Source organism: Abramis brama (assembly GCF_963993115.1).
Source record: "Abramis brama genome assembly, chromosome: 8".
NCBI lineage: Eukaryota > Metazoa > Chordata > Actinopteri > Cypriniformes > Leuciscidae > Abramis > Abramis brama.
The window spans coordinates 7,188,783-7,205,938 of NC_139970.1; the positions used below are offsets into that span (position 1 = coordinate 7,188,783).

A 17,156-nucleotide genomic window follows, 5' to 3' on the forward strand; every position below is an offset into this window, starting at 1 on the left:
GCCGGGAACACACTACACGACTGTCAGGCCGATTATGAGTGTAATTTGGTTGTGACGGCTGATCAGCTCAAACGCACCGGGTCGGCTCTATTTGTGCTCAGTCGTTGTCTGAAGATTCTAATCTTAGAATTTAAGAACCAGGGGCCTGTACCATGATGTTGAACAAACCCAGGGTTAGTTTTGAGTTGATAAAACCAAACCAATCCAACCAGGCTTTGTTGGTACCATGATGCTGATCATCAACTTTCCCTGTCAACTCAGGCTTTGATCCTGAGTTTAGGAGTTTAGGAGTGACATCAGAAGCGAACAGCCAATCACAGGCTGAGGAAGAGTGAAACTGAGATTCACTTCTCTCTTCTGCAGAATATTACGAGAGTGAAAAATATTAAGAATTTAAACAAATTTACACAGAAAGAAGAAAATATGAAACACGACAACTAAAAAAAAAGTCTTGCTATATCAGTGCAAGTAAACGTGAAGTTAATTTATACAGTTGATAAAGGTAGGCTATAGAGAGAATTGAACATTTAAGCTCACATGTAGTCATTTTATATCTTTATCTATTGATTCTAAAGCGTATATATTACCTTTTATATATGTATTCCTTTAAACTGTGCACAATAATAATTGATAAAATAAAATTGTACATGTGTGATCAATTAATAATTAATAAAATAATATCTAAATCATACAAAATTATTATTCTAAATAAGCATTAGTAAAAGACAGATGATTTTGTCTTTAGGTTTAGGTTTAGGTTTTAGGTTTATTTATATTTGCACCTTAAAATTACAAAAGAAAAATAACAATAATAATAATAACAAAACATAAAATATATGAACAAAATAAGGCAAATATTATCAATTTAATGATGTGCAGGAAGAGGCAAAAAACCCCAACTGGGCTTATTTAACGCCTCCACCTATAGACATAATTACAATAAAATCAAAACAAAAAACATAAAAACAAAAACATTTTACTACATAAAAGTAACAACAAATTAGTGAAATACATATATCCATAACACACACACAAAACACACATGCACATACATGTATACATACACATAACATCAACAAATTTTAATGACGATTACAGTAATAAAAATAAGATCCTAACATAAAAATAAAATAATTTCTATATTAAAAATTTAGAACAGCAATTAAATGGGCTTTTAAATGTATTTTGTAACATTTTAATGAGGAGAAATTTATTGCTAAATGGGAAAAACTATTCCATAATTTGGTACCCCTAAATCTGAAAGTAAATTGACCTCTGCACGTAAGAAACTTTGGAAGATGAAGATCTAAAGATTGACGAGTTGAATAAGAGTGAACCTGTGAGTTAAATTTAAAATAAGTTTTGAAGTGCTCTGGGATATTTTCATAATTAAAATATACCTTATAAATAAAAACACATATTTGAGTGATATTAATATCATACACAGTAAGTATCTGAAGATTCTGAAATATAGGCACAGATGAAGAATGTGACTCAGATCGGGTTGCAATCCTGACAAAACGTTTCTGAAGAACCAAAATTCTATGAAGTGTAGAAGGAAAAGTGCTTGCCCAAACTATATTACAATATGAAAGATATGGATAAATTAAACTGTAATAGAGTGTAAGAAGACAATTTGTAGTAATGAGATTGCTAATCCTCCTAATTATACCAATAGATTTATTTATTTTCTTGCTAACCCAGTCAATTTGTGTTTTCCAATTCAAGTTCTCATCAACAAAAATGCAGAGGAATCTTGTTGTTGAAACTTGGGATATCTCCTCAGCCTCCATTTTAACTTTTGAGAGGTCCTTAGAATATGATTTTTTTCCACTAAAAATTATATAATTAGATTTTTTTGTATTCAGCGATAACTTATTTAATCTGAACCATGTAGCATATGCAGTTAAACCAGTATTTACATTTTTAATCAGAAAATTAAAATTTGAATGAGAATAAACTAAAGTTGTGTCATCTGCAAACATTATTGGGAAAAGAATATTTGACACATTTGATAAATCATTAATATAAATAAGAAATAATAATGGTCCAAGAATGGACCCCTGTGGGACCCCACAAAGTAGTCTGGCTTTGTTGGAATAGCATCCATTAATACAAACAAACTGTTGTCTGTTTGAAATATAGTTTTTTAACCATTCAAGCGTAACATCATGAAAACCATATTTTTGCAATTTTTTCAATAGAATTTGATGGTTGACTGTATCAAAAGCTTTTGAGAAGTCGACAAATATACTACAGGTAAATTCATTATTTTCTAATGCAGAGGAAACTTTGTCAATCAAATGAAGCAAGGCCATAGATGTGGAATGACTTTTCCTGAAGCCATACTGATGTTTATAAAGAATTAAATTAGAGTCAAGATGGAATAAGATCCTTTTATATATAACTTTTTCTAATATTTTTGAAAAACAAGGCAATATAGATATGGGTCTATAATTATTGAAGCAACAAGGATCATCTGCTTTAAACAGAGGAATAACTTTGGCAACTTTTAAATCCTCTGGTACAACTCCTGTTTTCAGAGAAAGTGAAAAAATGAAAACCAGTGGCTGCAATGCTTGATCTGTTTGACAAGGAATGAAGAAATGTTATCATAGCCGGTTGAAGATGTTTGCAGTTCATCAATAATATCACTTATTTCTTGAACATCAGGAGGCTGAAAAAAAGAAATAGAAGGATAATTCCTTATAATAAAATCTAGTGGATTACCATTACAAGCAGGAACTTTACTGTCTAATTCATGTCCATTGTTAACAAAAAAATTATTAAATTTTTGAGCTATATCAAATGAGTTATTAAAAGAATTATCACCATCGTAAAAAACTGAAGGTAATTCTGAATGTGACTTATCTCTATGCAGCAACTGATTTATTATTAACTTTCCATGTGGTTTTAGTATCATTTGAACACCTCTTAAATTTCTCACAGAAATATTTCTTTTTTGATGATCTAATGTAATAAGTATATTTATTTCTACAAGATGTATAAGCACCATGGGTAAGGGGTGTAGGATTTGAAATATATTTTTTGTACAATTTATTCTTTTTCCTCAGCAGCTTCAACAAGTTAACTGTAAACCAAGGCTTACTAAAGGCCTGACTATATTTCCTAGTAGAGCTAATAATTGGAAAACATTCATTGAAACTACCGCTAATAATTTTCATAAAATTTTGATATGCAAAATGAGCATTTTTTTTCTTTGTAAAGATCATTCCATGAAGTACTGGCAAGCATATCTTTAAATTTAGAAACATTTAGCTTGCTCATAATTCTTTTAAGCATCTTTTTCTTTTTTGTTTAGTTGTATTAAACTTAATTAATGAAAATTGGAATATAGGGAAATGATCAGACAGATCTAAATACAAGACTCCAGATTTCATTCCTTCACTCAAATTATTTGTTAAGATGTTATCAATCAAAGTTGCTGAATTCTCCTTTACTCGAGTAGGTTTATGAATAAGAGGGAAAAAATAACTAGAATAAAGTATATTTAGAAAATCTGCAGTAAAGTATCTGGATTATTTTTTAAAAGATTTATATTAAAATCACCTAAGATGTAACAAAGTTTATCCTCCTTGTTAATCAGATCAAGAGAACTGGATAGACATTCATTAAAATCTTTGACAACAGAATCTGCTGAACGATAGATGATGCCAACTATGACGTTTGTTCCACCAAAAACACCAGAGAGCTCCACAAAAACAGATTCTACTGAATTCAGTGATAGATCATCCCTAACTTTAAATTCATAATTGTCTAAAAAAAATAAAGATACTCCACCTCCCGATCTATTTTCTCTTACATAATGAACTGAATTGTAATTTGATAATTTAAATATTTCTCTAGAGTCTTCTGTAAGCCATGTTTCAGATAAAGCAATAACAGAAAAATTATGTTTAAGTAAAGATAAATAATGAATAAATTTATCATAGTTACAAGGAAGACTTCTTATATTCAAGTGGAAAGTGGAGAATATATTAGGCATGGAAACATATAAGTCATTAAACTGAGTTTCATCATAAAATCTGCAAAGGTTTGTGGTATCAAATGATGAAAAAAAATGTAAATCCGGGTCAACATCAAAATTATAAGAATCAATTAAAGATTTACTGTAAGTAAAGTAAAACGTTACTGTAAGATATTTACTGTAAAAAAAACAACAAAAAAACCCCACAATATTGTATAAAGAAAACACGGTAGGCAACTATTGAACCAACCAAATGTTGGTCCTCCTTTGTTGAGGAGGATTTTGTGTTGGTTGATGGACAATAAGTTTGTCATATCTCAAATATGCAATATCACCTCTCTCTCGAGCCGCCTTCATTGCAGGGAGTAGTTCTTTCCTTCTTTGACGGACGGTTTCAGAGAAGTCCTCATTGATGAAAATGCCTGAGCCCTTCAAGTTTTTCTCTCACAGACTCTTTAATGCCGTCCACAACAATATTATTCCGTCTTGACTGGCCCTCCAGATAGTCAGCCTTCTCTGTGATAGAATTGAAATTTTTACAGATTGTGTCCAGATCTGACCTGGTTTCTCTGCAGATCTTTGACCAGGTGCCACAAGAGATTTTAAAGTCATCAAATTCTTTTTGAGTCATTTCCAGACTCACCTTGAAGTCATAAACTTGCTTTGACAGATCATCAATCCTCTTATTAGAAGAGTCAACTATGATCTGTACACAAGATTTGAATTTTTTTTCTTGCTGTTCAAGCAAAGTTCTGTAGAAGTCCTTCTGCTGATCCAATAACTCACGCACTTGAGCCATGGTAACATAATCCACGGTGGTGTGGTTAGAGGCTTTTGGTGGCATTGTTTGATGACCAAGGCCCACTAGGCCCGAGGATTCAGCAGTAGTGTCCCAGAAACTTCACAAAATACAAACAACAGCCACAATTTTGCTTGAAGATATTTGATTAAGCTTTTCTTACTTCAATGATTTATTTGCTTCAAAGAATCATTATTCTTACTTTAAAAATCATTTGCTATGTAGTGATCTTTAATTTGGAGTAGAAACAGGTGGAGTAACTTTATCCTTTGCTCACAGCTGATTGGTCCAAGTTCGGTTTGCAACCTCTTACCTGGAACATAACTGTAACGGGGTATGTTGTTATGGGAAGAAGGAGGCGGGAACCGGCGAACATTTAAACATATTTAATAAATAAATACACAAATACAAAAATGAAAGTAAAAGCCAGCAGCCCCTCACGGACGACTGCTGGCAACACAAACCAAAAACAAAACATCAACTAAAACACAGGCCTGTCCTCTCTCGCTCTTCACTATCGTCGCTCCTCCTTTATGCCTCCGCTCCTCCGTGAGAGATGCGAGACCGGTGCGTCTCGCAGGTGTGGCTCATCACTAATCACGCCACCGGCCTCACGCCGTCCTCCCACGGCCCTCGACCTCGTCCTGCTCGCCACATACCCCCATCGCCCCTCGCAGGCCGGGGGGTACTCCCGAGGCTGCGCCTACTCCCCCCCCCCCTCTCCCGGGAGGGCCGATCACGGCGGCTGCGGTACCTGGGGGTACGGACAGACGAGGCGAGAGAAAAGGAGACGGAAGCATGAGGAGCGACAGAGACGAGAGAGGGGAGAGAGGAAAAAAAAAAAAGAAAAAAAAAATTCTTGCTCCGGTTCCCGGACACACTGCCGCTCGGTCCTCAACCAGCTGAGAGTCACTCGCGGTGCCATGTGATGGTACTGGACATCCGTTGGGGAACAGCTCGACGCTCCTCCGCCTCCTGGCGGACGGCGATGGCTCCTCTGGTTGAGGGCAGCCGGCAGCGAGTCTCCCGTTCCCTGCTCCGCCCCCATCATGGCCGACGGCAACAGGCTCTGGCCCACGGCAAACGGGACTCCTCCGCTCCCTCTCGGACGGCAGCCACCCCTCCTCGACCCAGGACCTCGGGCAGCAATCGGCGGCCATCGCTCCCTCGTGCTGCCCGACCTCCTCAGCACCACGATCACCCCCAGCAGCGAGGGCTCTCCGACAGTGTGTCCCTCCTTCTTCCCGGGCTTCGGCACCAATGTAATGGGGTTCAGATGTTGTGGGAAGAAGGAGGCGGGAACCGGCGGACAATCAACAATATTTAATAATAAAATACACAAATACACAAATGAAAGTAAAAGCCAGCAGCCCCTCACGGACGACTGCTGGCAACACAAACCAAAAACAAAACATCAACTAAAACACAGGCCTGTCCTCTCTCGCTCTTCACTATCGTCGCTCCTCCTTTATGCCTCCGCTCCTCCGTGAGAGATGCGAGACCGGTGCGTCTCGCAGGTGTGGCTCATCACTAATCACGCCACCGGCCTCACGCCGTCCTCCCACGGCCCTCGACCTCGTCCTGCTCGCCACAATAACCTGTCCCAGACCAGGTTAGCCATGGAGCGTAAGTTACTATGGCGATGAAGACGGCTAAAAGCCAAACCACTTTCATGGTGCCTAAAACCCAGAGTTGGCGAAAACTAAACGGAAACACACCTGGCTATCCACCTGAACCAGCTTCATGGTACAGGCCCTTGATGTTGCCAGTCGTCCTCACAAAGGTTCTTTTAGGTTTCTAAACATGTTTATTTTGTGACTGACGGCGGTGACAACGCTGTGGAGATACATTTCCTGTCAAACATCATTCATGCATATTTTTGTAATTTTGTCAAACACATCTTGTTCCCTTTCGAGAATGGTCACTTCATATTGTGTAGCTAATACGAAGTGGGGAAACTCCTTTCCTCAAGAAATATTGAAGCCTAAAACGCAGTGCAGCTGCACAGCGAACACAGCAGAGCGTCTAGCTCGCCCATTGGCTGTGATGAGGCAACTGCACACCCTATGGCAAAGCGCCTCTGATGCGCGAACCAATCAGGCGACCTTGCGCCAGAACGCTTCAGAGCCCTTCGCCGTGGAAACAAGCCTTTTACAGCTAGAACAAGCCTTGCATACAGCCAAAGTCCTTTTAGGCAAGTTGTGCCACTCGGCCGCCATCTTGGCAACGCCTCCGGGCAGCTATTTCGGACTAACAAGACCAGGCTCCTATCTAAATGAATGGGCAGAGAGTCAGAACTGCACTTTCACTGGTCACCGGGACATAAAAACTGCATGTATAGAAACAGCAGAAAAATATGATAAAAATCGCTGAAAAAGTTTGATGACTTTGCCCCAAATTAAGGTTTAAAAGGCCTTTTTTCCCACAGGTTATACTTTAACTACGCATGCGCAAGGGTTCACGACACCAACTTCATTTACATCTCTATCCAGAATGCCGGTGTTGTGCAATATTCAATGTGAATATTGTTCTCCATTATTTAAATATAAGCAGGTTTGCACTTTATCAGTAATAACAATGTATTGTATAGATCAGTTGTTTTAACTATTCATTAAAATGAATCGGTTCAGATGAGTCATTAGTTCGCGAATTGGACGTGTCACGTGTCAACACAGAAAACATTTGATCACTGGATAGGTTTTTTCGTTTATTTAGAGAGTAATTTTATGTCAGCTGAATGTACAGAACGCATTTCAGAGAAGATAAGGCAACGTATTTTAGCACAATTCACACCCAGCGGTAATTCAGGGAAAAAAAATCTCTGAATGCTCCACATGAAACTTTGGTCTTCAGACCTTTTACCATCATGCCGTTTTATTTTGATTAATATGCGTGCGGGAGAGAGAGCAAGACAGCGCTTAATTTGGAGACGGTGAAGTCTTGTTTACACTTTTGCCTGGCTCCGAAGAGAGAGAGAGAGTGCGCGCGCGCGACAAATCGTCTCCGCTGTCGCAAAACCTCAACTGTGCGCATGCGTCAGTGGAACCAGACGATAGGCTTAAATGTTTCCCGGCTTGACTGTTAAAAGCAGATGATTGGCTTTCCAGCGGGAGGGGCGGGACATGTGCATACAACCGCCATCTTTGCCGTTATGGGTTTTCCTTATATAGTTGTACTGAGGATTGGGGAAGTGGCATGTCTCTTATATAAATTGTCTCTGATACAGCTGACAGTGTCTTCTTCACTAGAAGCCGCTTCTCTTCTGTCGCCGTTCTCCTGTGGCCATCCAACGAACACACTATATCCTTTTTTCTGCCAACTGTGTGCTCTCCGCTGCGACACTACAGTTTTCTAAAAGAGCAAATTTGCGAAGCGTTGTTTCAAATGCCTCGCTCTTTATGCACCTCGTGCGGATCCCTTCTGCACAAGGCAGACGGGCACGTGGAGTGCGCCACGCGCCTGGGAGCTGCCCACGCTAAAGCTGCACTCTCTGCCGGGAGCTGCTCTCACTGCGAGAGTTTACCTATCTTGATGCTGCGGACGCAGTTAGCTCTCTTTAAAGATGGCGACACCCCTCCTCCTGCTCTTCCTTTTCCTGCACTACTTCAGCCCCGGAAGAGGCAGCGCCACATCCAACGGCAGCCCGAACAGACGGAAATGAGCAAGCCCACGCCGGCCACGTCCCCGCGTGCTTCGCTTTCCCCATTACAGTCTCTTTCGCCGGTCCTGTTCACTCGGGCAGACCAGTGCCCCTCTCTTCTAGCGGCGGGTCTCGTCTCCTTCGGCGGATCGGACGAAGAACATGACGACAGCCTCTCCATTGCTGCGTCTGAAGAAGAGTGGTCGGGATCAGCTGACCCCCCCCCTCCTCTCACAGTCAGGTGCTACCAGGACTAATTCAGACACTGAGATGCTGTGCATCCTCACCGCGGCCGTTTTGGACCTGCCTGCTAGGAGCCGACTGGATGGATGGTTTCTGCCAGGGCGCCAGCAGACGCCCCGTCACAGACCAGCGCCCTTCTTTCCTGAGGTTCACGATGAACTCACGAAGCCATGGCGCGCCCCCTACTCTGCACGCATGAGTGCTTCCACTTCCACTATGCTCTCCTCTGTGGACGACGCCACGGAAAAAGGATATGAGAAGCTACCCCCTCTCGAGGAAGCAGGCGCCGCTCACCTCTGCCCGCCCACTGCTGCTGGCTGGAGATCTAGAGCGGTACACCCCTCAAAGCCCTGCCGGAAAACCTCAGCCCTCGCTGGACGCGCTTTCTCAGCTTCCGGCCAGGAGGCATCGGCCCTGGCCCCATGGCGGTGTTACAGGTTTTCCAGGCCAAGCTTGTCCAAACCATGGACGAGTCTGGCCCGGATCTTGAGGCTTTTGATGACCTGTGTAGCGCCACAGACCTGGCACTGCGCGCTACAAAGGCTACCGCTCAAGCGATCGGCAGAGACATGGCTAACCTCGTCGTGGTCGAGCGCCATCTTTGGCTGAACCTCGCTGACATAAAGGAGGTGTACAGGATGGCTTTCCTCAATTCTCCCATCTCCAGCATCGGTCTCTTTGGCCCAGCTGTGAAGGGGTTTTCTGAACGATTCACTAAAGCGCAGAAGTCGTCCGAAGCTGTGCGACACTTCTTGCCCAAGCGCTCCAGTTCTGCTTCGAGCCGCCCCAAGAGCACGCCGTCTTCTCAGCCAGCAAAGCCAGCGCCTCTGGTTTCTCAGCCCCGCCCTGCAGCTGATACCCATCGTCGCTCGCGTCATCGTCTACCCGCTGCCATGGTGCCAGTGCCCCGGACCCAGCATTGTGTTGGACCCTGAGCCACCAAAGGCCTCCTAGCAGCAGGAGGAAAGAGAGAGGGTCTGAGTCTCGCTCTAGCCGGACCACACTCGAAAAGAGCTCATCTAAGTCTCCCACCTCCCCGTTAAGCTCAGGCAGCTGGAGATTTTTCTACTGTAGTCAATGGGCCCGTTGCACTGCACACTCCCCTACAAACAAACGCTGTTTTTACAGCGACCCAAATAAAGCACACAAAGAGTATGTTTCAAACACACAACCCCGGGTATCCAGTCCCCTTTCACTAGGCGGCCCCTCCCCAGTTGTCATTCCATCTCTGTCCAGCCGGGCCAGGGCCTGAATATGTGCACAAAACACAACACACGGGTATTAGGTCCCCCTATGCTAGGCGGCCCAACCCCAATTATAATTCAAACCCTAGCCACAAGGGCCGAGGCCTGGCAAGCTATCTCTGATGTGTCGAACTGAGTATTGAACACTATAAAGCGAGGATACTCGCTCGCAGACCCCCGCGATTTCAGGCGGTCGTCGAGACTTCGGTGAGAAGCAACGTGACTCAGGTACCTTCGTACCTAAGTTCAAAATCTGCTAGCTAAAGGGGCGATAGAATCATCTAGGATTACTGCATATGCGCCCCCTTCAGCACTGGCTGAAGCGCCGTGTGCCAGCCCATGCGTGGTGGTCAGGACGCCTGCACGTTATGCCGAGTTCAGACTGCACGATTTTAGCCCTGATTTTGGCTCGCCGACAGGTTTTGAGAAATCGCCGACAAATGCCCGAAATCACAGGCAAATCGGTGCTCGTTCACGCGAGTGACAATCACGCAGTGTGAATGAGCAAAGACGCGATCTGAGAGAATCGCCGACGAGTCGCCGACACCCGTGAGATATTTGGCATGCTAAATATCTGGACCTGTCGGCGATTCAAAATCCTGCTGTGTGAAAAGTGTTCTGACTAAAAACTACATCGGCAATGACCGACAGCCAATGAGAGAGCAAGATACAGCAGCGGGGAGTTCGGGGAGGAGTTTTAGTCACAATATCAGTATTTTAATAGATATATTTACAATTATATCAAACAGAAACAAAGCACAAACATTTGCTTGACCAGCAGCAACAGCAGCACATTGCAAAATTATTTATTTACCCCCAACTCTCTTTGCAGAACACACAGTCCTTGCTCCCCTTGTCTTCCCAGCCATTTCCTCATGCATAATATGTTTTTCTTTTTCTCCTTTTCGCTGCAAATCAGCGCACAGACAATTTGGATCGCAAGCTTCTTTCAGGCTATCATTTTTAATAACAATTTCAGTCTCGCGCGAGAACTGCGGTCTTACGCACGCGGGATTTTGCGCTATTTCCTTATAACTTCTCGCGTGTGTTTGGTTGCGAAACGTAGTTTGCGGACCAGACAGAAATTGTCGCGATTCTTCCTCCTGAAAGTCATGCAGTGTGAAACCTCCTGTCGCCGACGCATCATGCAGTGTGAACATACCAGCAACTGAATGTTACCCCAGATAGTCACGCAGTGTGAAAAGAACAGTGACCCGACTACTTTGAAAATCGTGCAGTCTGAACTCGGCTTTACGGTGAACCACAGTTGCATAAGAGCTCTGGTTCCCTGGAAAGCCAAAAACTGGCACCAGTTGGGCATGACCATGGGTGTGGCCTCCAGGAGGAAGGTGGTTTTCACAGACGCCTCCAACCAAGGTTGGGGGGCACTGCTCGAGGGCAAGCCTGTCTCCTGCCTCTGGTTGAGCCCGGAGAAGAGCTTACATATCAACTGCCTGGAAATGAGAGCAGTTTGCCTAGCCCTGAAAGCGTTTCTGCCAGACATCAGAGGACACCACGTCTTGGTCCGCACGGACAATATGTCCCTACTCTCAGGGAACCGAGGTTACGTTAGTAACCGAGTATGTTTTTGATATTTCTTTTGTTATTTTATTCTGTAAGTTAACAGTGCAAGTTAATTATTTTTAGGATATTGGTATTTAGGAATTGTTTTCTGCAAAATAAAAAAGTTAAACTGCATTCTGTAAAAATTCTGAATAAGCAGCTTATGTATGCTATATAACTGCACTTGTTTAAGAATATGTATTTCATTAAATAGTCTAACAGATAAAAAAAAAATCACCAACATGACACTTTTTTTCTGCACAAATTCCACTGTGAATAAGTAGCGGCGGCTGTCTGTTGACATCCATGTTTGTTTTCGGTACAGTTTCGGTACAATCTCGGACAGTTGAGTTCAGCAGACCACTAATCGTTAAGTGTTGTGTAGTGACTGACTCAGTCGTTTCTGTTCTTCTCTGACTGTCAAAGACTAAAATCTGCTCCAGTCGATGGAAACAGTCTTTATGTGTGTTGAATTCAATCTTCGAAAGTTTCAGCTCATTGTTAAGTGTGTCCCCAGCTTTAACTACTTTGGGAGCAACCAGAATAATAAATTAAACACACTTTGGCAATAATAACTGACATCTGTTTTCCTCTTTTGAAAAGCACTAGTCATCAGTTGTATCTCAAACTGTTTGTATCTCAGATATCTAAATCCAGGTCAAAATCTTTGCTGCATATATCACATACAGTACAGTATGGGAGACATGATTCATTAGGAGCAGTCTTTGACAATACTGAAAGTCTTTATTGTAGGCAAAAGACTACTCTTTATGTGTTTGATCATCTGTTTGTATCTTTGATCGCAGGACCGGCTCTCTATGCCTTCAATGATGCAGTCTTCACAGAGGAAGACTGGGAGGGAATCCAGAGAGTTGGCAGAAGCATCAAGCAGGATGACCCAACAAAAGTTGGGAGATTTGGGATCGGCTTCAACTCTGTTTATCATATTACAGGTGAAATTCACTACATTAACTCATATAACTTTTTGAGGTATTCAACTAAGTGCCTTCTGATTAGAAATACTACAATATTGCTTATTGATTTATGTAGCGTTAACATCACAATATGCCAGTTAACTCTTTCCCCGCCATTGATTGAGTTTTTCCAGCAATCCCTGTTTTCACTGTTATACGGCAGGAGCGCTACTACGTATCTTCTGAAGAAGAAGATCTGCATAAACCATTTCTGCGTCTCAATTCGCCTACTTATACTGCACCCTAAAAGTACTCTTTTTTTTTTTTTTTGTGAAGAATACATACTTTTGAGTGTGTAGCAGAAGAGTAGACAACTTTGGGACATATTATCACGTCATAAAATAGCTTCTTTAACCCTTTAGAACCGGCTGTGTCGTGGCCGACACATACCAGCAAGCTGTATTCATTTTATCGTAACTCTTCAACCGTTTGCACTATCAAAACCATTCAAATTGCCCCTGACAGTAGACAACATGCTTTTCGGCAATATATGGCTTATTATGGTAATTTCATGCTTTCCGTCAGCAAATGACAGCAGCTTTCTGGCAGAGCGGGAAGGAAGGATTTGAACAGATTCGAAGCGCATCAGATTAGAGTGTTTTGGATTGAATAAAATAATAAAAGATACGAACAAATACATGGCGAAAGAAGTGGTAGACAGCAGAAGAGGGGATTGGGATGATTTTTAATGAAACTTGAAAACTTACTCTTTCACATATCTTATCATGTGGTGTGTGCATGTGTATGTGTGTGTGCCTAGTATGAATGCATGCATTTGTTTGTGTGCGTGTATGAAAAAAAGTGTCCTAAATGATAACTGTGCAACCCAATGTCACAAAAAAGACTTGTATATATGTATTATAGTTAATTTTTCAACTTAAAAGTGTTAGTTTCTTTCGTTTGTGATTTTTCCGTTTTTTTCTAAATAAAAATCAGTAAATTTATTCTCGTTTTTTGTTTTGTTTGTTTTTTGTCTATTTAAATTCTATTTACAAACTCACCACACAAAATAATGGGCAATAACTGTAATATGTTGAAAGCTAATCTTTTTCTTAAAAAGATGACAACTTGCACATGCAGATGGCACATTGTTTTAGAGTTTTACAGTCAAAAAATCTAAATATGTGAAAAACACCTATTTTAGCTTCAGGTTCTAAAGGGTTAACAGTTGCTCTCTGTCGCTTAGTAACACGCATCCGGTCACGCAAACTGACCTGTCAATCATCTTGTGATTAAAGTATAAAATCCTCCACATTTAATTTAATTTAATTTCTCACTGTATCGGAGAGAAATGCAGAAGCATGTTGATCTGCCAGTCGCGGGTCTTTCACTCTCCTCGTATTCATGCATAACGATGCATTCAAAAGTTAATGGACAAACGAATCTTTATAAAAGTTCATGTTGTTGTTGCAGATGAAATATAACATGGATACATTACATAAATATTTTATATCAGCTTAAGGGCTCTCCTGGGAAGTGAATGGCTCGAAGCGACTTCAGATGCTTCTGACTCCATAGGAGGAGGTGGCGAGAGAGTTGCGACATACGGCGGGAGCGTAGACCACCTTGTCAGTTGATGTACGCTACTGTCGCGGTATTGTCTGAGCGGACTAGTACGTGTTGGTCCTTGAGCAACGCACGGAAGCGGTGCAGAGCCAAACGTACTGCCAGCAACTCTAGGCAATTGACATGTCAAAGGCACTGGGGTCCTGTCCAGGAGCCCGCGGCAGCATGTCCATTGCACATGGCACCCCAGCCCGTGGTGGAGGAATCTGTTGAGACAACAACATGCCTGGAAACTTGTTCTAAGGGCACTCCGGCCCGTAGAAAGCTGAGGTTCATCCACGGGGTGAAGGTCTGACATATTATATTTTGTTAAATAAAAAATGTAATCTACACTAATTTCTTTAGTCTGGAAATAACCATCAATTCATGTTTTTAGGTATATAATTGTCCAGGCCTCGGGTAGTGAGGACGGTTCATTTACTGGACCTCAAGCAATTTTATTTGAAGTCCCCTGCCTTAGTATTTCCATTGTGGGTGACGCAAAGCTTAGTGGGAAAGTATGACCACTTTAAGCTCCCTTAAAGATTGCATCCCATTGCTAAAGCTCCCACGTTGCTCCATTACCCCAGCCGTGTTGTTGGGAAAGATTAAAGATCAAGTAAAAGTTTCTATGACGTAAAATGCAGGCACCGTTTTATAGTCTTGATTATGTGCTACGTTACATCACCTGACCTCATGGCAGCCAAAGAAATTGACATGATTGCACACATGCTTACGACAGTGCAAAGCATTCCCATAGCGACAACACCACGCCTTTGAAAGGGAACGATTTATTGTAAATTTTACAGTTTTATCTTGAATCTATTTATACAAAATAGTGGATAATTTTAATACATTTAATATAGACTTATTGTATTGGGCAAAATGTTAGTGTTGGTGCATCCCTAATTATACTGCATTATCAGCTCTCAGTGATTGTTTAATAATGTGTTTAATAAAGACTGCATTGACCTGATTCGCTGTAAAAAGTTTTACAGATTTACAAATCACCCCTCAGGATACTTAACCCTCTGGGGTCTGAGGTGTTTTTGGGGTCCTTGAGATGTTCTGACATGCCCTGACATTTGTGCTTTTTTCAGTTGCTTATAAACATATTAATGGCAAATGTGTAATTACACTCTATTTAGCACAAACAGGGCTACCATAATATATGAGCAACATGTATGTACATGTTTGTATTTTTGAGAGAATAATGTTTATGCATGGTTATTGAAAAAACTAAAAACTAAAGTTTCTGAAATAAGGCCACAAAACACTAAATATGTGTCCACAAGACTTTTGAATAATGGATGTTGTCGCATAGAGTTTTTTCTTCAAAATGATCTGAAAATCATCCTGCCTAATCATTCACATAAAACAATATATTGATTTAAATTTTGCAAGACACTTTCTGTTTGGAAAGGCAATATGCAAGTGGGTGTCAATGATCCAACACCATCATGCATATTGAGTAGTTCACACCTGAGGAGACAATGGGGCCCGCATACATAATGAGCCATTCATTCAGGTGTGTCACTGAGCCACAAGAAAGAATGCAAGAGCAATATATATATATATATATATATATATATATATATACAGTGCAATGCATAAGTGAATACACCCATGCTAAAGTTGACTAAAAAGAGGAATAAAAAATCATATGTTGGAAATTGAACTTAATGCCTTAATTTAAAAAATTAGGAAAAATCCACCCTTTAAGGACACCAATTTTCTTTGTGAATGAATAATGTATCGTAAATAAATAAATGTTCTTCCTTAAAATACATGGTGCATAAGTGAGTACACCCCTATGTTAAATTCCCATAGAGGCAGGCAGATTTTTATTTTTAAGTATTTTTAAAAAAAAACATTTAGGATACTATGCATCCTGATAAAGTTCCATTGGCCTTTGGAATTAAAATAGCCCCACATCATCACATAGCCTTCACCATACCTAGAGATTGGCATGGGGTACTTTCCATAAGATCATCTCTCAATGCAAATCAAACTAGCTATTAGGCTAACTGAAATAAAACCATGCCAATCTCTAGGTATGGTGAAGGCTATGTGATGATGTGGGGCTATTTTAATTCCAAAGGCCAAGGGAACTTTATCAGGATGCATAGTATCCTAAAAATAAAAAATACTTAAAAATAAAAATCTGCCTGCCTCTATGGGAATTTAACATAGGGGTGTACTCACTTATGCACCCTGTATTTTAAGGAAGAACATTTATTTATTTACGATACATTATTCATTCACAAAGAAAATTGGTGTCCTTAAAGGTTGGATTTTTCCTAATTTTTTAAATTAAGGCATTAAGTTCAATTTCCAAAATATGATTTTTTATTCCTCTTTTTAGTCAACTTTAGCATGGGTGTATTCACTTATGCAGTGCACTGTATATATATATATATATATATATATTCTACCAAATTGGTTCACAGTTGGAAGCATCTCAATGTTTTTTATTTTTCCACAAATTGTGCTTGCAAATTGTATAATATCCAAGGAAAACATGTCTAGTATTGTGCAGTTAATTCTCATACTGTATTTTCAGTTTTGGAATATGTATCCTCTCCCCAAATTTGTCATTAATAAAACACAATAACAATTATTTAAAGAAAAGGCTTATATTGACCTTTTAATAGTTTGTTTACATCTACCTTGTAAATATATTTTTTTATTAAAAAGGTTACAATTACAACAACAATTCAAGTGTAATCTTTCTTTGTAAAAACTAAAGTATACATTTTATCATACATATTTCAAAGTTAAGGATTCATTACTTTGAATATAGCCTACATTGACAAAACATACTATATTTAACAAAAATTGGCAAACACAAGCTTATTTGAGGTGGCAGATATTTTACAGTAAAAATGTATAATCTATCCAACACTAGTCAACGAAATGTTGTCTTTCATATGACTGTAACATAGGTCTTTCGTTTTTATTATAGGGAAATGTTAATTTGCAGTTTAATACGTTGCTTATACAAATACATTTTATTTCAACATATTTCAGTCGATTTTTACTCATCTCAGTATAGCAAAATATAGTTTGCTAAAAGCGGATCATTCATTCACACACAGAAATGCGATTCAAATTTAAACCGTCTTTTTGCAAGTTGTGGTAAACAGCGCGCATCTCTGCC

General features: G+C 40.5%; 1 protein-coding gene across 2 annotated transcripts in view; it reads left to right on the forward strand.

The window, feature by feature from the left end:
* The window catches only part of LOC311088931 (sacsin-like), a 33,810-nt gene that overhangs the window by 3,384 nt on the left and 13,270 nt on the right, over positions 1-17,156 (forward strand). For both annotated transcript variants that reach the window (XM_084123316.1, XM_084123317.1), the window contains exon 5: positions 12,284-12,430. In XM_084123316.1, the coding sequence (XP_083979442.1) occupies positions 12,284-12,430 (147 nt within the window). The remainder of the gene's footprint in view (positions 1-12,283; positions 12,431-17,156) is intronic.